Source organism: Macrobrachium nipponense, chromosome 24 (genome assembly GCF_015104395.2).
Source record: "Macrobrachium nipponense isolate FS-2020 chromosome 24, ASM1510439v2, whole genome shotgun sequence".
NCBI classification, from domain to species: Eukaryota; Metazoa; Arthropoda; class Malacostraca; order Decapoda; family Palaemonidae; genus Macrobrachium; species Macrobrachium nipponense.
Window position 1 is genome coordinate 54,340,520 of NC_061091.1, and position 12,639 is coordinate 54,353,158.

The 12,639-nt window shown below is 35.3% G+C and overlaps 1 protein-coding gene across 1 annotated transcript in view; it reads left to right on the plus strand.

Moving 5' to 3' along the window:
* Nucleotides 1-12,639, plus strand: part of LOC135203116 (helicase domino-like) — a 209,546-nt gene that overhangs the window by 153,931 nt on the left and 42,976 nt on the right. The window contains exons 21-26 of the mRNA XM_064232755.1: nucleotides 5,097-5,269; nucleotides 5,456-5,600; nucleotides 5,810-5,969; nucleotides 7,548-8,068; nucleotides 8,291-9,110; nucleotides 12,045-12,184. Of these exons, the coding sequence (XP_064088825.1) occupies nucleotides 5,097-5,269; nucleotides 5,456-5,600; nucleotides 5,810-5,969; nucleotides 7,548-8,068; nucleotides 8,291-9,110; nucleotides 12,045-12,184 (1,959 nt within the window). The remainder of the gene's footprint in view (nucleotides 1-5,096; nucleotides 5,270-5,455; nucleotides 5,601-5,809; nucleotides 5,970-7,547; nucleotides 8,069-8,290; nucleotides 9,111-12,044; nucleotides 12,185-12,639) is intronic.

The window sequence follows — 12,639 nt, forward strand, 5'->3', positions numbered from 1 at the left end:
TGCTCCTTCCAAAATGCACGCAAGGTGAGGTTTGTGGTATTGGTGATGTCGAAACATCTCTTGAAAAGATGTTTCGTATACAGCTTCATGAAGTTCGGTATCACTTGCTGGTCCATGAAGTTCGATATCACTTGCTGGTGGTGTTTGGCGGAAGATAAAGAACCTTGATAAACGAATACTCCGTTAATATAATATATCTTCCTCAAGGCCAGGAGGGTGAGCAGGGCCATTGTTCAACAACAGCAGACATTTCAGAGGAGGCGCTTCTCTTCCAAGAATTTCTTCACTGTCGGGCCAAAACACAGATTTACCACTCACTGAACAAAAGCCTCGTAACCCAGGCTTTCGCATTAGCCCTCCACATCATTGGAAGCTTCTCCTTAAGCATTTTCTGGTCCTTGAAGGCTCTAGGAGTCTCGGAATGATAGACAAGTAGGGGCTTCACCTTAGAATCCCCACTGGTGTTCGAACAAAGTGCAAGCGTAAGCCTGTCTTTCATAGGCTTATGCCCGGGTAGCTTCATCTCTTCCTCCGTGATGTATGCCCGACGAGGCATTTTTTCCAAAAAGGCCAGTCTCATCACAGTTGAAGACTTGCTGAGAACTGTAGCCTTCGTTGAGAGTCATCTCGTCAAACGTCTTAATAAAGGCTTCAGCCGCTTTCGTGTCCGAGCTGGCCGCCTCCCCATGCCGCACCACCGAATGGATGCCAGTCCGTTTACGGAATTTTTCGAATCACCCATGAGAAGCCTTGAAGTCTGGGATTGGTGTTGATGTCCCTTCTCCTGCGTTGTGTTCGGCCTGGGTAATCAAATTGCTGAAAATAGCGCTGGCCTTGTGGAAGATTCCCATCTCCGTTATTGTATCGCCAGCGATTTCTTTGTCTTTTATCCAGACAAGAAGAAGCCTTTCCATTTCATCGTGCACGTGGGTCCTCTTGCTGGACAAAATAGTGACGCCCTTGGAAGGTGTAGCTGCTTTAATGACATCCTTCTGCTAAAGGATGGTGCCTATTGTCAACGGATTTTGGCTGTATTCCTTGGCGATCACACTCAATCACATACCAGCTTCATACTTTTTAATTATCTCCATCGTCGTCTCCAAAGAAAGCATCCTCTTCTTTCCATGAATTTCAACTTTCTTGGAACCCATGACTACAAACTATACTGTACGTAATTATGTTATGTAGTGCGTATACGTATGTAGTAAAGTTCTCACACAACACGATAAAGTATACTACAATGAAATCACTTAAAGAATTTATGTTAATAAATAAAATCTTATAGAACGAACGAATACTGTGTGCGTACGATACCAATGATGCCGTGAAGTGGCCGAAGAAGTACGCTGCTACATAGATGCATCATGGGAGAGATGCTGACCAATAGGAGAGAAGGATCTCATGGCGGTGACTAGCATCAGGAACCAATTGGAGAGCTGGAGGATGGTGGCGAGTCTACTCAGTTGGCGGCGCGCGAGTTTTAAAATTATCGGTGGTCCGGGCGAATCTCGGACTTTGCAGCAACAACCTTTTGTATTTTGAGCAATTTTCGTATGTTGAACCACAAAAATCTTCGTATTTGCTTTCGTATCTCGAGTTTTTCGTAAGTTGAGCCTTTCGTATCACAAGGTACCACTATATACTATATATATATATATATATATATATATATATATATATATATATATATATATATATATAAAGGTTTTTTTGCCACGAAGGAAAAAAATGAAAAAAGCGAGATAGCCGAGTACTTTCGGTCCTATTTGGACCCTTTACTGAGGCAAACTGATTTTACAAAGAACACCATAGTCAAAAGAAGGCTTAATATACAAACTGACACTACCAGATTAGCCATAAGGGCGATTTTCACTCTACAGAGAGGAGGAGTTATTCATATATATATATATATATATATATATATATATATATATATATATATATATATATATATATATATTATATATATATATATGTAGTATATGTATGTACATATGTATGTAGTATGTATATATATATATGTGTGTGTGTGTATATATATATATATATATCATATATATATATATATATATATATATATATATATATACACATACATATACATATACATATATCGAGCTACAATGTCCTTTACATATATACACACAGGCAGTGCCCGGGTTAAATCAGGTTAGGGTTAAGTTGTTCCGGACTTAAGGCACTTGCCTCATGGTGCTGTTAACCTGCTTTATAGCAGTGAACCCCGGACTTATGAAGCTGTTGTTTATTATATATATATATATATATATATATATATATATATATATATATATATATATATATATATATATATATATCACAGGAAAACAGCAATCGTTCGAGATATATTCTCAAGGAAGCAAGAGAGACGTCTTCTGGTAATTTAAAAAGGCTTTATTAAGCGACGTTTCGGGTCCAGCCCCATCATCACGGCTGTATAAAGGATTAATACACATAAATATAATAAAAAGACTCATCCTAATAACTAACATACATTTAAAATTCATAGAAAACCTACTACAATGCTAAGAGAATTACCATATCAAGTGAAAGGGAGAAGACGAGTGACAAGAAGAAGAAGGAAAGGTTCCAAGTAAACATAGTTATGCCAGGTAAAGAGGGGTAGCGGTAGTTTGATTGTTTAATTTTGGAACTATTGTTTTTATGAAAAGCGATTCGAAAACAGCAAGCTCTTGAGGAGAAGAAGCCCGTGTAATGACTTTAAAGTGTTTGTATTCTATGTTGAATTTGCATTTTTTTGAATGTTCACGAATGTTCGAGAATTCTGGTGAAGACAACCGGACACCTGTTCTATAACTCACCCCCCTGTGGCAATCAATGCGGACTTTAAGAAGCCTACGTGAGGCCCCGACATAATTTCCCAAACTACATTTGGGACACGAAAATAAATAGACCGCATTGGAAGTCAGAAGAGGGCTCAGCTTTTCTTTATATCTAAATAAAGACCCAATAGTTAATGGGTTTCTTAAGATTAGTTGGCTTTTTATGGCCGGACAATATTCACGTATTAAACGTTTAACTTTGGTATAAAACGTTGTATCACTGATAAACGGGACACTAGCAATTCACCAATCAGAATTCTCGAACATTCGTGAACATTCAAAAAAATGCAAATTCAACATAGAATACAAACACTTTAAAGTCATTACACGGGCTTCTTCTCCTCAAGAGCTTGCTGTTTTCGAATCGCTTTTCATAAAAACAATAGTTCCAAATTAAACAATCAAACTACCGCTACCCCTCTTTACCTGGCATAACTATGTTTACTTGGAACCTTTCCTTCTTCTTCTTGTCACTCGTCTTCTCCCTTTCACTTGATATGGTAATTCTCTTAGCATTGTAGTAGGTTTTCTATGAATTTTAAATGTATGTTAGTTATTAGGATGAGTCTTTTATTATATTTATGTGTATTAATCCTTTTTACAGCCGTGATGATGGGCTGGACCCCGAAACGTCGCTTAATAAAGCCTTTTTTAAATTACCAGAAGACGTCTCTCTTGCTTCCTTGAGAATATATATATATATATATTATATATATATATATATATATATATATATATATATATATATATATATATATATATATATATATATATATATATATATATATATATATATATATATATATATATATATATATATACATATATATATATATATAGATAGATAGATAGATATAGATATATATATGCGTGTGTGTGTGTGTATTTATTTATAATATATATTAATGTATAGTACAGTGGAAAATATATAAATATATAAAGGAATAATCAAATGGAAAACACTTGTTAGCCTATGGAAGACAGAGGGAAGAGGGAGGAGGAGAGGTTATTTTTTGGAAGGGGAATCTCCTTCCAGAAGGACTTAAGTATCCAGGACCTATCTGGGGTTACTTCTGTTCATTTTTTACTGGCACTAGGACCAGCTTGAGAGTTACTGGAACCCTGTCACACAACAAAACTGTCCAGAGACATTTGTTTCTGGTGTTTCTTTAAAATTTGCCTAAATTTAAACACAGCATTGTCATTAAAGATGTTGGTGACACGGATTACAACTTCTTGGTTGGGATGATAATTCTCCACAAAATGTTTTACATCATTCCACTTTGCAAACATTATGGATGCCTCTGCTAGCCTTAAATTCACTAACAGCAGCGCTTGTTGTAGGCATTTTCTCACAGAGATCAGCATGCAACTTCCTCCAACACTTGGCTACGGCTTTCTTAAAGTCTATTGTGTTTCTCGCCCTTTTTACAGAAGGAGCTTTCTATGGCTCCATGATAGCTTATTTAGCAGTTGCACTCAAATAAATAAAGCACAAAAACAACAAACACAAGAGTAGAATGGGTCATGAAAGAAAATGGGATGCTTTGTTTGGGCTCTCGTACTGGGCCCAGTCACATGCTGGGCCCCGGATGGAGTGTTTCCAAGTGTACGAAAACCAAGGGAACATGCATAACAGACAAAATTTCTTAGAAAAAAGTCTACGAAAACCAAGGTTTGACTGCATACTATATATATTCAAAGTAGCACAAAAGGCCACATGCTTGTGAATATCATAAAATCCATGTAAAAAAGTGATTGAAAAACAGTACTTGGAACAAGTACTTTCATAGTATATTGTACATTTTCAAAGTTCACACCAAGTAAAAACAAAGTTTACAGAACTTTATATACAAAATTAAGTTGTGTTAGGCGGAGTTACAGTTTCTTGGTTTGGGCAGCATGTTCTTCAAATAGAAAGGACAGGGAAATAGGATCTCAAAGATAATATAAGCCGGAGGTTAAAATTCTTTGTGCATGTGGCTTCAATGAATACCGTTTCCAGATTTCTTTTCTGATAGTCGTTGGCCTTGCAAATTATAGATGACTTATCCCAGTTAATGGCATGTCCTTTTGTAAGCTAATGATCTGAAATGACATTCACTGTTAGGCCTCTTGAAAGAATGTTTGTGTTTTTTTTTGGGGGGTGGGCAATATAGGTCTCATTACAATCCTTACAAGGTATGCTCTATTCATATTGCTTGTAAAGATTGTAATAAGATCTATATTGGCCAGATATCAAAAGGATTAAAAAATATATGTCCCCAACACAAATATGCTCTATCAAGAGGCCTAACAAACAATGGCATTTCAGATATTGGCTTAAGGCAGGCCATGCCATTAACTGGGATAAGTCATCTACAATCTGCAAGACCAATGACTATCAGAAAAGAAACCTTCTGGAAACTGTATCTGTTGAAGACACGTGCACCAAGAGTTTCAACCTCTGGCCTGGATTATCGCTGGAATTCAGAATCCGTGGGTGTGCATGGTTGTTGAACTGTCCAATTAAAGAGGATCTTCTGAATTAGAAATGGGGTTTTTAGGATTTCTGAGGACTCCAGATATTGATGTAGACTAATGTAAATGAAAAGTATGCTATCAAAAATGTACTGGTGTGTTAAGTATGAAAAATATATTTTTAGAATTAAAGGACTAACTTTGAGCTGTGTAAATAAAGGTTTTATTCTTCTTCTTTTTCAGGTGTGGTTGTCATTGTGTGGAAGAGAAGAGATGCCAGTATGTGTTATTGACTTATTTTACTATTATAAACAGAAATATGATTTATATTGTACTTATAATGCCATACATTTATAGAGGATATTGTGTAATTCATGATCTAGTGTCAAGAAAAACTTCTTATGCATTATGGTGGTATTCAATGTGTATGTATTTATAGCAGTTGTATAAATTAGACATTCTCATTTTTTTGTTCCATTTTCTTCAAGGTTTGGCATCCTCCAACACCCCCAAGAGATGAAAATGACCTCTATATTGATCATTCCCTTGGTTTTTGGTATGATCCAAGCATCATGCCTGAGTCTGCGCTTCCACCATTCTACATCAAGAAGGAGCACAAGAGGATTAAGATTGAACCAGGAACGGGAGGTGAGCTGTTTTTTATACAACTAAAAATACTGTATTGTTCACATTTGACTTTAATTTGTATGTTGTTAGTTTTAAAATGAATACTATGTTAAGAAAATATTTGCATATACAGTACAGTGGTACCTCGAGATACGAAATTAATCCGTTCCGAGACGGCCTTCGTATTATGAGTTTTTTGTATCTTGGAAGATATTTTACATGTAAAATGGCTAATCCGTTCCAAGCCCTCCAAAAACACCCTAGTAAATTATATTTCCAGGCCTAAAACACATGTTCTAGGGTTACGACGGAAGAAATATGTCTCCAAAAAGGCAAAATACTGTACATACTTGAGTAATATTCAACTGCATGTAATGTTCAACCCCGTTTTTACTGCATATATTAGGACTTTAGCATATGTCCCCTAGCAATAAGCCTAGCCTATGTTAGCGGTTGCTACTGTAGCCTAGTCTATGATTCTGACATCTAAACCTGAGCTAAAAGCTTAGAATATGCCAATAAAATGTATAAATAATCAGTATGTACTCATTTCAAATAATTATTAATTAATCATTAAGTATAATACACAAACAAAGAAAAAACAAACCTTCCAATCGATTGTTTACATTCTTACGAGTATCGAACGAGCGCCAAGCAATCATTTTTCCTAGCACACAGTAAGCCATAAATTGTCATTGATATCTCTCTTCAACTAATGAAACCACCAAACAGTATAGTAACCATTTATTTCTATTCTTTATTCTATCTTTACCTAATGGAGATACCGAGTTACTGACAGCTGTAATGAAACATACGTAATACGTAATGTAATAATAAAACAGAAGAATTCTAAAAAATACTTATTTGTTGGCAGACTGATTTATTTTATATTTTCTGATATCTAATTCACAATTTTTTTATTAAATGTATTGCATGTACTCATTTCAAATAATTATTAAGTAACCATTAACTATAATAAACAAACAAAAAAAAAAGCTTCCAAATGTCTGTTTACATCCAGCACTTACTAGTATCGAATGATCGCCAAGCAATCACTTTTACACAGTAAGCCATAAATTTTCATTATCTCTCTTCAACTACTGAAACTACCAAACAGTATGATAACCATTCATTTCTATTCTTTATTCTATCTTTACCTAATGTTTTTTTTTTTTTATTAAATGTATTGCATGAATAAGTTTTCAATTTACAGCAACCTTTTACCAATAGAATACTTAAAGCACAAGGGGTAGATGCTGACCAATAGGAGAGCAGGACCTTATGGGGTAACTAGCATCAGGAACCAATGGGAGAGCGGGAGGATGGTGGCGAGTTTACTCAGTTGGCAGCGCGGGAGTTTTAAAATTGTTCTCGGTGGTCCGGGCGAATCTCGGGACTTTACAGCAACAACCTTTCGTATCTTGAAAACTTTTCGTATGTAGAGCAGTAAAATTTTTCGCATTGGCTTTCGTATCTCGAGTTTTTCGTAAGTAGAGCCTTTCGTATCTCGAGGTACTACTGTACTTCAGTTAAAAATATTTTTATAGTTTAAAGCAAAACTTGACAATATTATTAATTCCCCCTTTCATTTATATTTAGCATTAGCAAATGATGAAACTGTTGGTCTGCGTCGGGTCCAAAAGCATAGACGTGAAGATGCTGTCTATGCACCAAGGTCACTCTTTGATCGTCCATCCCCTGCTATCGTCAAGATTCGTCAAGCTCTGAAGCATCAGAAATACAGAGGCATTGTTAGACCTAGCATTCCCTTACCAGGCTTAAAGCCTTCACTGCTAACCAAGCCACCTGTGGCAGAGCCTGAAAATGCTCCTGAATGGACTGTAAATGAAGACTGGGCTGTAGTGCAGGCATTACAGCAACACTTGCAAGTTGAACTTCCAATAAATCTATTAGTTTTATCTCCTGGACATACACCCAACTGGGATCTAGTAGCAGACTTGGTTAATTCCATCTCTCGCTGTTTCCGATCTGCACGCCACTGCCGAGCACGGTACGAGAGCACCATTTTACCTCGAGAAGAAGGTAAATTACCTCCGGACACACCCACCAAAAAGATTTCCAAGAAGCAGAAGTCTGGTATCCTTTCAAAACCCTTACACGTAAGTATCCATTGTGTTATGATAAGGTAAACAGTTCCTCAGCCGTAGTTGAAATGTACAAAAAAAATTGTCGACATTTGATCTTTGATATATTTAGTTTTACTTAGAGAAAAAAACAAGTATTAATTTGGTTACTCTATGTAGGTTATTATAATTCAGTGTTTCACAATTTTTTGAGGAAATTTCTATATTTTGCTGATGATATTACTTTACTACTTTCAGAAAAGCTCGCGGCCAATGAGGACATCACATCTATTCAGAGAGGATAATAACAGTACATATTCAGGCCTTTATTCTTCACGTTTTGAAACCATCAAGAGCATAGCTATTAAACGCACACCTACTACCAAACCCCCTCTCATCAATTCAACTCATAAAAACCCAAAACATGCTCAGGTTCTTTTAGAATCTGGTATCCAGTATGATAATCCTCTTAATCCTGGTCAAGTGGCAGCAAATCTTGCCGAGCGGATACAAAGAGCCAAACAGAAATCACAAGCTGCAGCTGAACTGGCACAGCAGCAGAAGTTACTTCAACAGCAGCAACAACAACAACTTCAGTTACAACAGCAGCAGCAGGCTCAGATCACTGCTAACCAGTTACAACATCAGTTACAACAGCAAACACAGGGTCAGTCGCAACCACAAGCAACCCAGCAACAGCAAGGGCAACAAGGTCAACAGCAGGTGTCAGTTGTTGGCAGTAGTGCAGTTCAGCAGGTAGTCAGTTCTGGATTAACAACCAAAGTAGCCACCTCTGTTGTTTTAAGTCAAGGCACAGCTATGACAGTAGCTACTGTTACTGCTACAACATCTGCTTCTACTCCAGCAACATCCACAGCTGCAGCTGCTATTCTTAGTGGAGTAAGAACAGCTGTGGGGACCACAGGGAGTGCTGCAGCTGGTAGACCAACCCTGTCATTGCAGGAACTGCAGGTACGAACTCCTGGAACAGTTGTGACTGTGGCAAGTCTTACTCCTGCTCAGTTAACAACAGCCAAAATAACAGCAACACTTGCAACACAGTCATCTACACAGAAAGGTACAGTTCATTAGTCATTTGTTTTGTTACTGTATCTTAACCCTTTAACGCCGAAGGGGTATAATAAATATCGTCTCCCGTATGCCAGGGGGGTCTCGGAGTGAGCACCAAAGCGGAAAAAATATTTTTTTTTTTTAAATCACAGCACGCTCAGTTTTCAAGATTAAGAGTTCATTTTTGGCTCCTTTTTTTGTCATTGCCTGAAGTTTAGTATGCAACCATCAGAAATGAAAAAAAATATCATTATCATATATAAATAATGCGATATATGATAGCGCAAAAAAAAATTTCATATATAATTGTATTCAAATCGCGCTGTGAGCAAAACGGTTAAAGCTAACAAGTTAATTTTTTTTCTTTGTATTGTACACTAAATTGCTACCTTTTTGGTATATAACACATTGTAAAACAATCAAAGCAACACAGAGAAAATATTATCACAAAATGATTCATGAATTCGTTATGTGCGGACTTAAAAAAATTTTTTTTTTTTTCAAAAATTGACCATAAATCAAAATATTGTTCTAGATACTTCCAATTTGTTTCAAAATGAAGATAAATGATTGAATATTACTGTACTGTAAGAGTTTTACCTTACAATTGCAGTTTTCGACCATTTCGGACGAGTTAAAGTTGACCAAATGTCGAATTTTTTTTTTATATTTTTTTATATGCAAATATTTCAAAAATGAGATAAGCTACAACCTTCAATTATTTTTGTTGTATTCTACATGAAATGGCGCACATTTTCATATATAAAACTCTATGAAACAGAGCAAGTATTTCGAGAATGCGACATACACATTTCGGAGATTTGTGGCGGAGAATCACGCGCGGAGGGAATGAAAAAGTTTTTTTTTTTTAAATTCACCATAAATCTAAATATTGTGCTAGAGACTTCGAATTTGTTTCAAAATGAAGATAAATGACTAAATATTACTAGACTGTAAGAGTTTTAGCTTACAATTGCGTATTTCGACCATTTCAGTAGTCAAAGTTGAACGAATGGGGTTTTTTTCTATTTATCGTGATTTATATGCAAATATTTTTAAAATGAGAAAAGCTACAACCTTCAATTATTTTTTGTTGTATGCTACATGAAATTGCGCACATTTTCATAAATAAAACTCTATGAAACGCCTAATATGAAATGGAGCAAATATTACGAGAATGCCACGTACGCATTTTGGAGATTTGCAGCGGAGAATCCGTGCACGGAGGGAAGGAAAAAGTTTTTTTCAAAAATTCCCCATAAATCTAAGTATTATGCTAGAGACTTTGAATTTGTTTCAAAATGAAGATAAATGACTGAATACCATTTCGGTAGAGTCAAAGTTGACCGAACGTAGTTTTTTTCTATTTATCTTGATTTATATGGAAATATTTCAAAAATGAGAAAAGCTACAACCTTCAATTATTTATTGTTGTATTCTACATGAAATTGCGCACATTTTCATATATAAAACTTTATGTAACGGCTAATTTAAAATGGTGCAAACATTACGACAATCAGACGAAAAAATTTAAGATTTTTTTCGGAAGAGTTACCGCGCGGACGTAAGGAAAATGTTTTTCTTTTCTTTTTTCATAAATTCACCATAAATCGAAATATTGTGCTAGAGATTTCCAATTTGTTGCAAAATAAAGGTAAATGATTAAATATTACTAGAATGTAAGAGATTTAGCTTAAAATTCTGTTTTTCGATTATTTCGGTCGAGTCAAAGTTGACTGAAGGTTGAAATTTTGGCACTTATCGTTATTTATATGAAAATATTTCAAAATTATGGAAAAGCTACAACCATGGATTGTTTTATTGTGGTATTCTACATGAAATTGCGCACATTTCCATATATAAAACTTTATGTAACGGCTAATTTAAAATGGTGCAAACATTACGACAATCGGACAAAAAAATTTGATTTTTCGGAAGAGTTACCGCGCCAACGTAAGGAAAAAGTTTTTATCATAAATTCACCATAAATCAAAATATTGTGCTTGAGACTTTCAATTTGTTGCAAAATAAAGGTAAATGATTGAATATTACTAAAATATAAGAGTTTTAGCTTACAATTACGTTTTTCGACCATTTCGGTAGTCAAAGTTGACCGAAGGTTGAAATTTTGGCACATCATTTTTTATATAAAAATATTTCAAAACTGATGAAAGCTACAACCATGCGTATTTTTTAGTTGTATTCTACATGAAATTGCGCACATTTTCATATATAATACTCCATGTAATGGCTAATATAAAATGGTGCAAAAATTATGTCAAAGTGACGAAATAATTTCTGAGATGTGTCGCTGATGTTTTATAGCCTGGGTAACGATTGTAAACAAAACAACGCCTTTATCCGTGAGCTCCCAGCATCCCCCAAGGCACGTGATTCAAAAGTTTTCGCCTAGTAGGCCTATAACTATTTTTCCACGAAATTTTAAACCTTTTTTTTTTTTTTTTTTTTCGTCGACGTACCATACGTCCAATCAGCACCCAACAGACAATTTATGTCGACGTATAATATGTCCAATCGGCGTTTAAGGGTTAATATGTTTCAGTCTTTTGCTAACTATTTTAATGTATTTTTAAGAGTGAAACTGTAAATAACTGCTTAGTAGAAATAGAAAAAACATGAATTTTTTGTTTTAGTGTGATGTAATTTTGAAGTTGCTGTATATATGTATAGTAATAACATTGACCATTAAAATTAGTTTGAGAATTTCTGTGTAGGAGTTAGTAGGGACAGTAGGTTTAGTGAACATTTCATTAATTGATTTCCCATAGTGTCTTTATAAGATTAGTAAACCATATCTCAGGTAAACAGTAGGAATTCAGAATGACAAAAAAGATATAAACAAAACTATTTTATAATTTACAAGGCCTCGTGTCTTTGATGTATAATTGTTTTTTTATATAGAATCTCTCTCTATCTAAAGGCGTCTTTGTAGGTCGGGCCCTTACTGCTGCACAGATGCAGTATTTAAAGCAACAGGCACAAGCAAGACAAGCAATAACCCTGCAACACCAGCAGCAAGGAAAAGTAGTGGCTGCTGATCAGACCATCAAGAGAGTACAGGTAAGGGAATGAAATCATTCGTTCATGCTACCATGCTACTTCTGAACTGGATTAAATTGAAAGTGTAGAAACTGTTTGAAAACTAATTTAAACCTCGAAGGAATAGTCACAGGAAACCATTTCTCAGCTTGAAACAGTGATCTTTAAAATACTTCAACTATGGAAACATTTAGACATTTTGTGTAATATTTCAGTTATATTTCATGTTTTCTTGCTTAATCTTAGGTCTACTGCCCTGATTAATATTGTATTTTTTAATCATTACTAAGTTTCTGTTAGACTGCATAAGAAACCCTCACTTGAAGGAAAAAAGTATGTAGAGTAAAGGATGTACGCACTGGTTTTGTATGCATTTAACATCAATTATTTCATGTGCAAATACTGCAGTTATGTAATGTTTCATTTGTGGTAGATGATGATGAAGCTTAGATAAATTCTTTCTTGGTCTTGCATGA